At 53.9% G+C, this 13,347-nt stretch overlaps 5 protein-coding genes across 5 annotated transcripts; 2 read left to right on the top strand and 3 right to left on the bottom strand.

The window, feature by feature from the left end:
- Window positions 1-766: 766 nt before the first annotated feature.
- Window positions 767-2,904, bottom strand: IWZ02DRAFT_477124 (cytochrome P450; the record flags this gene model as incomplete). The annotated part of the gene is made up of 5 exons (XM_066769043.1): window positions 767-1,229; window positions 1,320-2,402; window positions 2,458-2,502; window positions 2,524-2,860; window positions 2,881-2,904. 5 exons carry the CDS (start codon window positions 2,902-2,904, stop codon window positions 1,033-1,035), a joined length of 1,686 nt encoding a protein of 561 aa, XP_066619201.1. The 3' UTR covers window positions 767-1,032.
- A 21-nt stretch (window positions 2,905-2,925) lies between these two features.
- IWZ02DRAFT_460696 (uncharacterized protein) lies at window positions 2,926-3,258 on the bottom strand. Its single transcript, XM_066768172.1, has one exon. It carries the CDS (start codon window positions 3,199-3,201, stop codon window positions 2,989-2,991), a length of 213 nt encoding a protein of 70 aa, XP_066619200.1. The 5' UTR covers window positions 3,202-3,258; the 3' UTR covers window positions 2,926-2,988.
- Window positions 3,259-3,820: 562 nt separating this feature from the next.
- IWZ02DRAFT_460694 (Alpha/Beta hydrolase protein) lies at window positions 3,821-6,729 on the top strand. Its single transcript, XM_066768171.1, has 9 exons — window positions 3,821-4,397; window positions 4,443-4,522; window positions 4,571-4,675; window positions 4,725-4,795; window positions 4,845-5,017; window positions 5,072-5,207; window positions 5,256-5,344; window positions 5,390-5,685; window positions 5,736-6,729. Exons 1-9 carry the CDS (start codon window positions 3,845-3,847, stop codon window positions 6,255-6,257), a joined length of 2,025 nt encoding a protein of 674 aa, XP_066619199.1. The 5' UTR covers window positions 3,821-3,844; the 3' UTR covers window positions 6,258-6,729.
- Window positions 6,730-6,742: 13 nt separating this feature from the next.
- Window positions 6,743-8,997, top strand: IWZ02DRAFT_75768 (uncharacterized protein). The gene is made up of 5 exons (XM_066771185.1): window positions 6,743-7,064; window positions 7,121-7,480; window positions 7,534-7,608; window positions 7,659-8,282; window positions 8,354-8,997. Exons 1-5 carry the CDS (start codon window positions 6,834-6,836, stop codon window positions 8,759-8,761), a joined length of 1,698 nt encoding a protein of 565 aa, XP_066619198.1. The 5' UTR covers window positions 6,743-6,833; the 3' UTR covers window positions 8,762-8,997.
- Window positions 8,998-11,398: 2,401 nt separating this feature from the next.
- IWZ02DRAFT_384137 (putative ER-golgi SNARE complex subunit) lies at window positions 11,399-12,516 on the bottom strand (the record flags this gene model as incomplete). The annotated part of the gene is made up of 2 exons (XM_066765314.1): window positions 11,399-11,430; window positions 11,481-12,516. 2 exons carry the CDS (start codon window positions 12,514-12,516, stop codon window positions 11,399-11,401), a joined length of 1,068 nt encoding a protein of 355 aa, XP_066619197.1.
- Window positions 12,517-13,347: the final 831 nt, after the last annotated feature.

The raw sequence follows: 13,347 nt of genomic DNA, 5'->3' as shown, positions 1-13,347 counted from the left end.
AAGACGAGATGCAGGATAGACTGGTGCGCATTTGGATGGAGTTCCTCCATCTCTCTGTGTTCATGCATCCCCTATCCAGTGCAGCGCCATAAAAAACGCGCGAATGAGTAACTGAATGGGTTGTGCATTTTCTCTCCCTTCCCCTCACCTAATCGTCATTCTGTCTGCTTCCTACGTGTCTGCTATTGAAGCTCTACAGTGCCATTTTCTTTCCCATTCCCACCCTTAGTATCCTGGCAACTCAAAGACCGGCAAAGTTCTACTACAAAGAGATGTCTAATTTTCTCTCTTCTGTCAAGACGCCGAAGTTGTGGCGGCACGAAGTAAAGATCGGACAGGCGAGTGAGCGGGAAGTTGGCCCATGTTGGCAACGTTATTTGCATGTGTGTAGGCTGAATGCCGTGGAGTGGTATGTATGGGGTTCTGGATGATTAGAAATGTGGAGGTAGACGGTTGTAGGCATGTAGGTAGAAAGGTAGACACCTGTGACTTAAACACACAACGGAACAGCCGCATCATTTGTGATTGGATGAAGTCGGAAGGAAGAGTGCAGTCTGTCACTGAGAGCCCAATTGTTCGTTATCCCGCTGCAGCAATGTCAGTAATTACAAATGTGTCACGAGGGCAGCAAGAGAAAGCAGCAGCACATACATGGGTAGAATATCATACGCTGCTGTAAGCCGCAAAATGCCTGTCTGTATAATGCTACTCCCACGTCAGCTTGAACCGGAGCTGACGAACATTTCGAGTCATCGTGCAAACCATGGCAGCATTGAGTTTGATCCATTCCTATCTCTGAGTCAGTGTATGTAAACGAATGAGGAAAGAGAGAGAGAAGGTGGACTATGAAGCTCGCAAGAGTTTCTGGGGTACGGATGTTTCATGAAAGACCAAGAAGGCAGCGAGCGGTCTTCTTCCTTTGCGTTCTGCGCTCATAACTGTAGCCACAAAACGCCGTGCTGCAACGCCAGCAGCAAAAAATATCGAACATCCAACCTGTCGTCTTGAAAGACAACCGCAACTTCATGTCACTCAGTTGCCCTTCTTCCTCTCGGTCAAAACCAGATGCAGCGGCGGTAGCATCAAGGTAAAAGTGTCCATGGGACCTTCGTCAAACGCGACGCCCGTCTCGCCGGGAGCGAAGGCCAGGTCGAAGCGTAGTGCCAGACGGCTGAGCACGCTGCGCATTTCCATGTATGCGAGGTTCTTGCCGGGACAAGCGTAGACACCTGTGGCACCATCAAAAGATCAGCCATGAATCCGACGAGTTTTTACGCGAGATGGGGGAGTGTGCGAGTGAGTATGCGTCATCAACGTACCTCTGAGGAAGGGCATAAAAGGCACACTCTCCGAATTGACATCGACACCCTCGAAGCGCTCGGGCTGATACGAGTCCGGGTCTTTCCAGACCCGCGGGTCGTGGTCAAGCGTCCACGTCGGCACGCTGACAATAGTTCCGGCGGGGATGTGTTCGTCTTCTATCTGCAGTCCGCCGGCGGGCACCTCGCGCATGAGCCCTTGTGGGGCGGGAGTTTTCATCCGCATCGACTCGTTGCAAATTTGGTCAATGTAAGAGATTTTGCGGGCCTCGTCGTAGGTCCAGTCGGTGTCGCCGTTGGGGAAAGCTTCGTCTACGAGAGCCTGCAATTTGTGGTAGACGCGTGGATGCTTCGTAAGGTAATACATGGTGTTGCCGAGGGCGCCGGATGTGGTGTCAGAGCCAGCGACGATGAGCAGCATCGAGTCCTCGTCGAGGCTCGTCTGCGTCTGCCGCTGGGCGGGCTCGCTCGTCTCGCGCGCCATGATGAGATGCGACGCAATGTCCGTCGGTATCTGGTCTGGGCGCAATGCAGCCTGCTTCTCCCGCATCGTGTCCTTGCACCAATTCATCAAGACGCTGTAGTCACCCGCCATTTCTGTCTGCGCGAACATGCGGATCATCCACGGCACCGAGCTCAGCACGCCGACCATCTTCATGGCCGCATGCATGTGCGAGATTTTGGCCTCCTTGCCGTCTCTCGATTCGATCGTGCCGTGTCCTTTGGCCAGCATTTTGAAGTCCCGTCCGTAGGGCACGTCGCCCATTGCATCAAACGAAAAGAAAGACATCCATTCTGTGGTGTTGATGGGCTGCCCTTGCCGCGCAGAAAGCTGGTCGAGGAGGAGGTCCACTTTGGCACTTAGGCGTGGCTCGTAGCTGTTGAGGGCTTTGACGCTAAGCCCATGGTCCATCTTCCGTCGCCTCCAAGAATACTGTTGTTGATTTCGGAGAGCGAACACATTGTGATCTTCTTCCGCATAGACTTTGTACTGGGAGTAGAATGTTGACTTTGTACATTTTGATTTTGCCCCGTAGATGAGCGGGATGGCAGAAGGGTTCAGGATGGACAGCTCACGGGGTCCTGTGCGCATCGTCAGACTTTGGAGCCGAACGCCGGCGGCTGTGTAGAGTCTCACCAGTCCGAACGATGTCTCCATATTCTTTGTGCAGCCGCTTGATGTCTTTGTAAAGCTAGTTGCCACTCTTCAGTTGCAAGTAGGTGGTGTAGAACTTGGTCAATCTAGCAAGGAACGGGCCGGGATACTTTTTGAGCGGGGAAAGCCACAGAACTTGGACAATGATGCACGAAAAAAGACTAAAAAGGATTGCCCAGGAGAACAGAACAGCGCGAAAAGCAGCAGCGAGAAGTCCAAGCTTACTGAACTTCGACAGAAAAACGGTGACTGTTAAGACAAGGCCGTTGTACGTGGCGATGAGAAGCCAAGCGTGGTGATCTAGTTCAATAGATTGAGTCGAGATGTAGAAGAGACACCCGAAAACGGCGCCGGACCAGGGCGACAGTTTGCAAACGGTACCGGGCTGTCCATATTTTGATGCACACTGCTTGATGTTGTGACGTTCATGGTGAAAACAAAGACCGCAATCTTCGAAGCAAGTCTATTAACAACGGACACGTTGTGAAGGACGACCAGAAATCAGACTTCAGCTTAATTTCCAGCCAAGTCCCCGTACGTCGTTCTGTCTACTTGGCTAAGGAGGTGACGGCGAGACTGATGTGGAGTGGAAGTTACACGGATGCGCCGACCTTTTGAATGCAGTTGCAAGCCTCGAGTAAGCCACAGCTTATATCGAAACAATTCGCCGAGCACATCACATGCAAAGCAGGCCAGGCCGAGGGAGATTTTGTTCCTCCGTCTCATAACGAAACGAATGTCTCCACGAGCACCTTCGGTGTGGCCGACGGGCAGATTTTCGGCAGTGACCAGCAGTTTGCAGGGCTGTCTCTCGCGCTTGAACAATCAAGGTTAGGATTCGAGGTAAATGGCTGACAAGTGAGCTCAACGGCAAGGCTGTCCTGGTAATTCGGCCCGCCAACATCATGATGCTCAGGAGAAACCTCGGGAGGCATGTGGGCGGATGCGAGCTGCATCGCCCCGAGAAGTTTCTGTACGTACCAAGACCGGCGGAGTGATGGATTTTTGATCGGGCATTCAAGTTTTCTCTCGCAAAGTGAATTGCCACAATCCTTGAAATTGGCAAGAGTGGAAACAAGCCGGGTGTCCCACGGACTAAAGTACCGATCATCCAGGTGGGACTTAGGCGCCAAGTTCTTGGACGACGATGCAACGCATGTCGAGCTGAAGCGTGGTGTTGAGTCTTGCGGAGTCGGATATGGCCACCTCGTCGAAAAAAGTCCGAGCCCCGACGTTGGGTGGAGATCACGTGATTGGGACGGCCGTTCCGGTTTCGCCCTCCGTCTCCGTCTCCGTCTCCGTCTCCGTCGGGTTTAGCGGACGTCTCCACTCTGTCCAACAGCCACAATCGTTGCCGTTGGCATCACTGATGCACAAAATACATCACGCTTTTGACATCTCGCCGCTGCGTTTCATCCTCGTGTTTGCCGTCTCTACCCGGAGCGCCTCGTCGAATTGGCTTCATGTTCGTCGTAGCGCCTTTTGCTCCTCTTTCGGCAGGCGTTTCGGCAGCGACACTGCTCGGGACCACTTCATCATGACCGTACTTAAGACTGTGGAGTGCACTTCTCAACCATTGGAGTGCGAGAGGACTCAGACTGCTGCACAAACTACAAACAACATGGAAAAACTCCACAAATCTTTTCCAGACATTGAATTTGTCAAAGTGCCGCCACCAGAACATCATCCGGTCTATGCATATGAGGGCTTCAACCCATCAGAGACAGTCCTTCCAAAGGGTCACGTCAGGAAGCCCGGCCGCCGCCTGTTTGGAGTTGAAACAATCTTCGAGAGGGACGTCGCTATCAAGCTCCGCGATGATGTTAAACTGTATGTCGATGTCTTTCGTCCAGCAGGGACTGGCAAAGACAATAAGGTGCCCGCCATCATTGCTTGGAGTCCGTACGGAAAGACGGGTGGAGGTCAGCATACTTGTCGTCATTGATGAAATTTTCTCACTGTCTCAGGTGTTCAAAACTATGAAATGATGGGACCATTCCGCTGCGGCTTGCCGTTGGACAGAACTTCGGGTTACGAGAGCTTCGAGGTAACACGTTGACCTCTTCGCAAATCCCGCCATTCTCATCGCTTCTAGGCACCGTGCCCTGCAGAATGGACAGAGCGTGGCTACGCCATTGTCAATGCGGATGCTCGTGGTGCTGGAGCCTCCGACGGCGAAATCATGTTCTTTGGCCAACAGGTAATTCAAACGACATAGCACATGGGGTTTGGTCCTGAGCTCGCCTTAGGAAGCAGAAGACATTTATGACCTCATTGATTGGCTGTCTCAGCAATCCTGGTGCTCTGGTGTCGCCATGGCGTAAGGCTTGCACTGATCCCACGTTCGACAGCTGCTAATCATCAAGCAGCGGGAACTCATGGCTCGCGATAGCTCAGGTCAATTTCATCTCCAGACTCAATCATCCGGCTCTGAAAGCCGTAGCTCCCTGGGAATCTTTTACCGATTCTTACCGAGATCCCGTGGCTCGTGGAGGAATCCCGAACACGGGAATGACCAAAATGATCCTCTCAACATTTGCTGGTGGGAGGCTTGCGCCCACGCTCTTAAAAAATCAATGCTGACTGGTCTACTCAGGGACAAACAGCGTTGAAAATCAGCCCGGGGCTATTCTACATCGCCCTTTCTTCGACGGCTACTGGAAAAGCAGTGTGGTCGACATCTCGAGGATGCAAAATACAAAACTGCCCATGTATCAGACGGCCTCGTACTCGTACGTAGAGTCTATAATTAACTCAAAAGCAAGCTGAAGTTTCGTCAGGACCAGCCTACACTCTCGTGGCTCCTTTGAGATTTTTGAGAAAGCACCAACGAAAAAGAAATGGTTGCGTGTACACAACACCCAAGAGTGTAAGTGAATACCGTGGCTAAGGTGAATACTGCTGATATCTGCAGGGTACGACTTCTATCGACCAGAGGCGAGTGACGATTTGCAGCGATTCTTCGACTTTTACTGCAAAGGAATTGAAAACGGCTGGGAGAAGGATACTCCTCCACTGCGGCTCACATTGTTGGGATTCAATGGCGGCGTGGTTGATTCGATCATCGAGCGACCTGAACAACAGTATCCTCTTGCCCACACGAAGACCGTGAAGTACCATTTTGACACTTCCGACAAGACGGGGAAGGTTGATCTTCCATCGCAAGAGTCCTCTGCGTCTTACGAGTCGCACAGTCTGGATGACTGTTTGGTAAGCGAATTTCGACAAGATATTTGAATGTCCTTGCTCATCTTTCATAGGACTTTCGAATGTTCTTCAATAGCTACACCGAACTCTCTGGATATCCCGTCGTCAAACTTTGGATGTCCTGCGCCGAAAAAGACGACATGGACGTGTCGGTGCAGCTCCGCAAAATATCCAAAACAGGTGAGCCACTGGTGTCCGTCAATTATCCATGCCCGGTCCCCGACGACCAAGTGCCAGACGTCAACGTTGCGAAACACCTCGGACCGCAAGGCAAGCTGCGGGCATCTCATTCTTGCACCAAGAGCTACGTTGACGGTCGCCCGTATTACGCTCACAAAAAAAGAGAGCCGGTTGCACCGGGCACCATTGTTCCTCTGGAGATTGCCGTCTGGCCTATTGGCATGGTGTTTGCCGAGGGAGAAGGACTCATGGTCCGAGTAGCTGGACACGATTTGGGATTGCCAGAGGTCGAGATGCTCAGATTGAAGGAACCAAACGACGAAAATGTCGGTAAGCATATCGTGCACACCGGCGGAAAGTATGACAGCTACGTCGAGCTTCCAATTATCTCTTAGGTTGCTGCGCGAACTATCTCGCTCGTTCTTTTCAGCCTCAATGTTGAACCTCGGCCAAAAAAAAAAAAAAAATGGTTGGCTTTTGGCTTTTTTCTTTGAATTTCCACCTGACGTCAGCAATCCTTGACAATCCTCTGTCTCAACCAGAGAACTCTACACCAAAGACTCTCAGGACAAGTCCACAAATTAGTGATGTTGTTCGCATTAGGCACGAGAAGATTCGGCATGATAAACCTGCCATTTATTTCCGAATCTTCCGCTTGCAGTGGCATGCCTGTGTCGCCTGGAGAGTGGCACCCCTCGGTGCTTTTCCTACCAAGCAAGTCATCACAGGGAAGAAGAGGCTTACAAAATCTAAGCATTGTAGACACGCGCGACAGGGATTATTTCCGCAGATGACATCGTCGAACATAATGCGGGGGTGGATTCGCAGCCGAGGGTTGGCGGAGATAGAGACGGCTGCACGCCCGCCGGCCACCACCTATCTGTGTATTTCAGTCTCTTCTTCGTCTCCACCAAGAGAACGCTCCAAATTTCATCTCAAAGGTCATTTACTTTGATTTTTTAGGCGCCGCAATGCCTTTCCTCGCCAAAGAACACATTGATGTACCCACCAAGGATCTTCTGTCTTGGTACTTTGACGATCCAGAGTACAACCACGACGACCCTATTTACATCGATGCCGCGAACAAGTCACGTTCTTACACAGCACGGCAAGCACGCGAGGTGATAGAAAAGCTGTGCGCGGGCTTTAAGGCTGCGGGGCTGAAGAAAGGCGACGTTGTGTGCTTGCACTCCTTCAATGACGTAAGATGCAGCCGTTGGGAGACCCTGAAACACTTGCACTAATATCCACGATATAGGTGGACTACCCAATCATTGTCAACGGAGTCGTAGCATTTGGCGGCATCTTCTGTGGCACGAATCCGTCCTATACGCCTTACGAAATCAAACACGCGATTAACGCCGCTGAAGTCAAGTTCTTCATCGTTGAGCCCGAACTGGTCAAAAATGTCTTGACTACCGCCGAGGAGAGCGGTATCCCCAATTCAAACGTCTTGGTTTTTGAGAAGCCTGGCCAGGATGTCCCGCCGGGCATGAAGTCGTGGCGCACGCTGCTGGACCACGGAAAGTCGGATTGGGAGCGCTTCGACGATTTGGAGACGGCGAAGAACACGGATGCCGCGCGCTTGTTTTCGAGCGGGACGACGGGGCTGCCAAAGGTGAGAGTGATGAATATCCCTGGTTTCAATGTAGCTGACTGGTAATTGACAAGGCCGCCGTCATTTCGCACTACAACTTGATTGCCCAGTACCGCATGGTCAATGATTGGAAACCAAAGCCCTTCCCAGTGAGTTCGCCCAACTCTACCAAACAGTTCCAAACTAAGCGTCCACCCAGCGCTCTTACCTCATCCCCATGCCTTGCTTCCACGTCGCCGTTGCGCCCGGCGTGCACTTCTCTCCTCTGCGCAACGGACGACCATGCTACATCATGCGGCGCTTCGAGCTAGAACCGTATCTGCGGTACATGTCCGAGTACAAGATCACCGAAATGGGCATCGTGCCGCCCATCGCCATCGTGCTCATCAACTCGCCGCACCTAACCTCCAAATACCCACTCAAACACGTGCGCTCAGCCGGCTGCGGCGCCGCGCCGCTGGACCGCCACGCGCAGGAGCGCCTGCAGCGCCTGCTCCCGCCCGACGCGCCCATCACGCAGATTTGGGGTATGACTGAGACGACGTGCATCGCGACGCTGGTGCCGTATCCGACCATGGACGACACGGGCAGCGTGGGCATTCCGTGTCCGAGTCTGGACATGAAGCTCGTTGATGACGCGGGAAACGACATCACCGACTACGACGTCCGCGGCGAGCTATGCGTCCGCGGTCCGACGGTGATTCGTGGGTACCTGGGGGGCGTGGGCAAGGAGAGCTGGGACGAAGAGGGATACTTTCATACGGGCGATATTGCGTTTTGCAAGCGTGAGAACGGGTACTGGTACATTGTTGATCGGAAAAAGGCGAGTACTGCTCCTCTAAACTGACTCATTCCCTTACTTATATTCGCATCCAATGCTGACTTGTTTATCAGGAACTCATCAAAGTGCGTGGTTTCCAAGTCGCGCCGCCAGAGCTGGAAGCCGTCCTCCTGAGCCATCCGTCCATCGTCGACGCCGGTGTCATCGGCATCAAGTCGTCGTCGCTCAACTCGTCAAACACTTCCTCGTCTTCCTCCAATGGCGCAACCGAAAACGCCACCGAGCTCCCCCGCGCCTACATCGTTCGGCGGCCCAACGACGCTACCGCCGCTAAGCTGTCAGCTGAGGATGTGATGAGCTTTGTTGCGGAGAAGTTGGCCAAGTACAAGTGGCTGGAGGGCGGCATCGTGTTTGTCAATGAGATTCCGAAGAATCCGAGTGGAAAGATTTTGAAGAGGGTGTTGAGGGAGTGGGCGGAAAAGGAGGTGAAGACGGAAGGGAAAGCGGCAGCGAAGCTGTAGACCCCCACGTCGAATGGAGGGTGTGGTCGTGATTTTCATGGTTGTGGTTCGGCATTTGAACGTTTGGATCGTTCGGTTGTGCATCATGCAAGATTTCATCATGTCCCGGAATGAGCATTGCGAGTACTTTGAAAGGATAGCTCGTAATCTGACAAAGAAATATCTCTGGACATGTGTGGGACTACTGCAGACATCGAAGCCACGAAATTTCTCGCCAAAAATGAAAAAACACATCAAAAGAAAACGACCTCTCTCATGCACGAAAGAAATCGAGTCACCTACTGCTTCTAGCACCTCATCCGCTCCTTGCACAAGCAAAATCAGCAACGGAAGCTCACCAAAACAGCCACACCCTCGAACTAAAAACAAGCAACATCGAAAGCCCCTCAACTTCGCAGCACGGGATCCAGCTTCTCCACCCTATAGCTTACTTTAGGTAGTTCAAGGTAAGTTAGCTGAGCCACACCGCATCAACCAGCCTGCCTGCGGGCGGACGGACGGGCGGGCGGGGCCCATCCGCCGAACCCAAAATAGATAGAGTTGGCTTGTGGACGCATGCGCAGGCTGAGCCAGAATAGCTGGCGACAAGGGTTTGCGAGTGAGCGATGGAGAGGTGGGGAGCGGAGAGGAGGTTGAGAGGTGGGTTTGTTGTGCTATGTTGGAAGTTCTATGGGTTGCAGCAGCAGCAGCAGCAGCAGCGAGGACAAGGCACCAAAGGTTGGTAGAGGTACAGTAGGTACGCACAGTACAAAGCACATGCGTCCGTCCTCAGCAGACAACATGTGCGTCTGCCTCGGCCTCCCTCTCGCAGAGACAGGCAGACAGCTCATCGTTTGACAAATGGAATCTCGACGGCAAGGCAGTTCCCTAACTACCCGCCCTCCTTCTTCGGCAGTCTGCATGCAGACCGCAACGGCGACGCCGAAAACTGCTGTGTATGCGCGATGGACGAGAATCATGTCTTCGCATGATGCAAGTGCATCGTCCGGCATGGCGTTGGCATCGCCCGTCTGTTCCGCTAGGTACCTACCTGTGTATGCTTCAATGGCTAGATATTGGCATCACATTTCGAACAACCCGCCAACTGGATTCTCAATCCAACAAAAAGCGCACGCACTACAGCATCCAACTCACCCGCATCCCTCAGTCCATAACCCGCCCGTCTCGCACAGAGCAAGCGGGAAGCAAAGCGGGAAGCAGAAACGCACGTCGTGTCAGTAGGCAGTACGGTGGTGGTAGGGCAGCAAGGCAGTAAGGTAGGTAAGGTGAATAGATGCGTACGTGCTGTAAGGATGAGGGGACGGGAGGGAGGGATGGCAGCCGCGTGAAGCGCTGGCACGTTCCTCTTTTGGGTCGAGCTGGTCGACGGGTAAAGGCACTGGTGCAGAGGAAAGTGAAGTCAATCGCTCGGCCATATATTGTACTGTAGGTCTTCGGACGCATCTTGGTGGCAAGCAGGATGGGATTCCGGAGATTCTTTGTAACTTGAGCAGGCAAATGTGCGGGCCATTTGATGTCGGTCGTTGAGTACAGTGTCTACTTCATTCAGCCTTTCTCTCCTCCATCGCGCCTCAACCTTCGGTTGTTCCAAAGGCGACGAGCTCACCATTCTCATCAATCACCTACCATCCTGCCCTTTCACCGCCTACCCACACAAACCGGGCGCTCCACACCCAAAACCAGAAGCAGAATAGACACTGAAACATGGTAAACGCCGCTCCCTCCATCTCACATCACAGTTCCATCCCTCAACCTACACATCTCGAATCCTTGGATCAGGGGCACGGTAGATGCAGTAAGGTAGGTAAGGTAAGTAACTTCCAAAGCTGCTGTCCGGAAGCGCAGTTAAGCAGCCAGCCAGCCCAGCCCGGACCGCGCTGGGTATGGCTGGCTGGCTGGCTGGCTGGCTGGCTGGCGTTCCGATGGTCGGTGTGGCTGAAGCAAGCCTGGGTGGTGCAGACGTCATGGACGCGCTGACGGGCGGCGCGCCATTTCCTGCGCGCTATACTTCTTTTCGCATGACAGCATCAAGAGAGAGATAGGCAAATGTGGGGCCCAGATGTTGGATTGGTTGCGTGTGAAGAGAGGATAGGACAAGAAGATTGAATCGCGATGATAAAGCAGTCGACGACCAGCGCGACAACAGGATGCGCATTAAAGGACGTTCGTCTATCGATGATGAAGTACTACAGTACTATGGCAGTGAAAGTAGCCAGTGCTGTATGTATGGCGCAGAATCCCGCCGACTTTCCCTACTTGTACAAGAACAGTCTTTTTGCTTTGCAGTGCAAGCCTGATTGAAACAGGGACAGGGACAAGGACAGGGACGCAACGACCCATGATTAAGTGCGGTGAAAGAGCAGGTAAGTGGTGACGAGGGAGGGAGGCTATGAGCCAGGGTAAGGCGTAAGTGTTATGTGAGAGTGCATCTTCCAATCCGTCTCTTCTACTCACGCTTCGGCTACGGACGCCGGTGCACGTCGTATGCGTGCAGAAATGACAGCATTACAGTGTCCAGAAAATGTGAGCAATGCTGCCCCCAAACTTTGAAAACGCCAATTGTGATGCGATGGTGTCGCTGGGGAACCTTGTGTGCAAGAAGCGAATGGTGTCTAGTGGGGATGGAAGGCTACGTTTTCAACCGGCAATCAAAACCCAGAGGAGGAAGACTGGGAAATGTGTTAGTGAATACCATATTGGACGGGGAGGGTAGACTCACAAATCATGAGGACGCCAAACATTTTGGCAACCAACCACCGATTGCCGCTGACGCGATTCCAGTACTTCATCAGTTCGCGTTGAGCGCCCTGAACATTGTCCACCACGTCCTCGGTATTGGCGTCAATGCGTTGAATCATTTCGCTCTGCTCCGAGACCATCTGCGCAAGCTGCCCGAATATGCCTCCGAGCTCGGAAATGGTGCGCTCAATAGCCTCGATTGCCTCACCACGCTGGTTGATGTACGTGTTTGTGGGCTGGGCTTCCTCCATCAGCAACAGTTGCTGGTCCGAGGCCTGACCGCCTCTACCACCACCCATGAGCGCCGACGAGCCGGAACCGTTGGGCTCGAGCGAGAGCAGGTCTTGTTGAGCTGCATTCGTGTTCTGGATACCGGGCTTCGGGCTGCGCCCACGGGAAGGAGTCTGGTAGAGAGGAGAATCGGTGCGGCCAGGATCAAGCGTGGTCTGTTGGGCCTGGTGTGAGACGGAGGAGACAAAGTTCTCTGTGCGAGACTTGGATGCCTGGATGTTCTTGGTGCGCAGTTCGAGGACCTCCTTGAAAGACAGACCGACATCGGCGACGCGGCCCTGCAGCAGAAGCAGCACATTCTTGTTGTGTTCGCCCTCTTGGTCCGCCGACGAGTTCTTTGCCGCAGGGTGTTGCGACACCGACAGGGACTGTAGCTGCTTGATGCTGTTGTTGAGCTGGGCGAGGTCTTGTTTGATGACGTAGGTCAACTCGGCAATCTCGACGGGTCGGTCGTCAAACAGCGTCTTGCGGCGGGCTAGTTGGGCCAGGCGCTCGAGTTTGGCCATGGCGCCAGAAATTCCGCGGCCAATCTCCGCGGCTTTGCGCGCGAACTCGGAGCGTTGCTTTTGTGGGGACGTGGCGGAGCCATTTGCGGCAGTTTTCTGAGAGGCGGAGAGGAGCGATTGGCGCTGTTGACTGGCTTTTGAGGTTGCGACGCGGCGTTGGGCCTGTTGCAGGATGGAGCGGAATTCGGGGGTCCGGTCTTGGATCGAGGCTGCGGCCATGGCAGGCGGACAGCGGCAGAGACGGACAGGAGCGGAGGGAGGCGGAGGAGGCGGACGGCGGAGAGGGCCAGTCGCTGGAGTCGGAGACGAGAGATAGGTGGCAGTGGATGGCGGTTGTGAGGACAGAGACGGAGATGATGGGAGGAGGGCGTGCAAAGGCAAGGCGGCCAAGGGCGAGAGCAAGGGAGAGGCGGACGACAGATGTTGGGTTGACGAGTCAGGTGTGGGCGTGAGGTGTGGCGCGGAGGCGTCGGTAGGCAATGGAAAAGGTTGAAAGACTGTGATGTCGGGGGAGAGAGATAGAAAGAGAGAGGGAGACAAAAAGGATACGTATTGGATGATGGGTGGAGTGCATGTGGTTGACGGGCTGCGTCAGCTCCCTGCGCCATGATTTGATCCAGTCCAGCCCCGCCTACGCCTACGCCTGCGCCTGCGCCTTCGCCGTCTTCCTCCCTCTCACTCCATCATCACCGCCCCTTGGGCTTGCGTCCACCCTGCCCTCTACCTCTCCTTCTCTCCCCCCTCTTCTCCCTTATCTCTCCCCCCCTCACCGTCTGTTCTCCGCGACCTCTTCGACTGCAGGCCTGTCGGACCGAGCGTTTCGCTGTGCCGGCCTCATCCCCGTCTAGTCTCACGGCCCGCTGTCAATATCAGATTCACCCACTGCACCGCCTCGGCTCCATCTGCCCAAGATATCTGCGCACAACAGAGACACCGACAGACGCCTCTCCATATCCTCGCCCCGTCCCGCTCCTCTACGGCCTGAAGAGCGTCTTCTTCCCTGACTCGTCCCCCGGTCGTGCCGCATTCCTCGCGAGCGTCACCAGGGTT

The sequence above is a fragment of the Phyllosticta citriasiana genome (genome assembly GCF_038021145.1).
Source record: "Phyllosticta citriasiana strain CBS 120426 chromosome Unknown IWZ02scaffold_14, whole genome shotgun sequence".
Classification (NCBI taxonomy): Eukaryota; Fungi; Ascomycota; class Dothideomycetes; order Botryosphaeriales; family Phyllostictaceae; genus Phyllosticta; species Phyllosticta citriasiana.
Note: the sequence above shows the minus strand (reverse complement) of the source record. Positions and strands in the feature narration are given on the sequence as shown.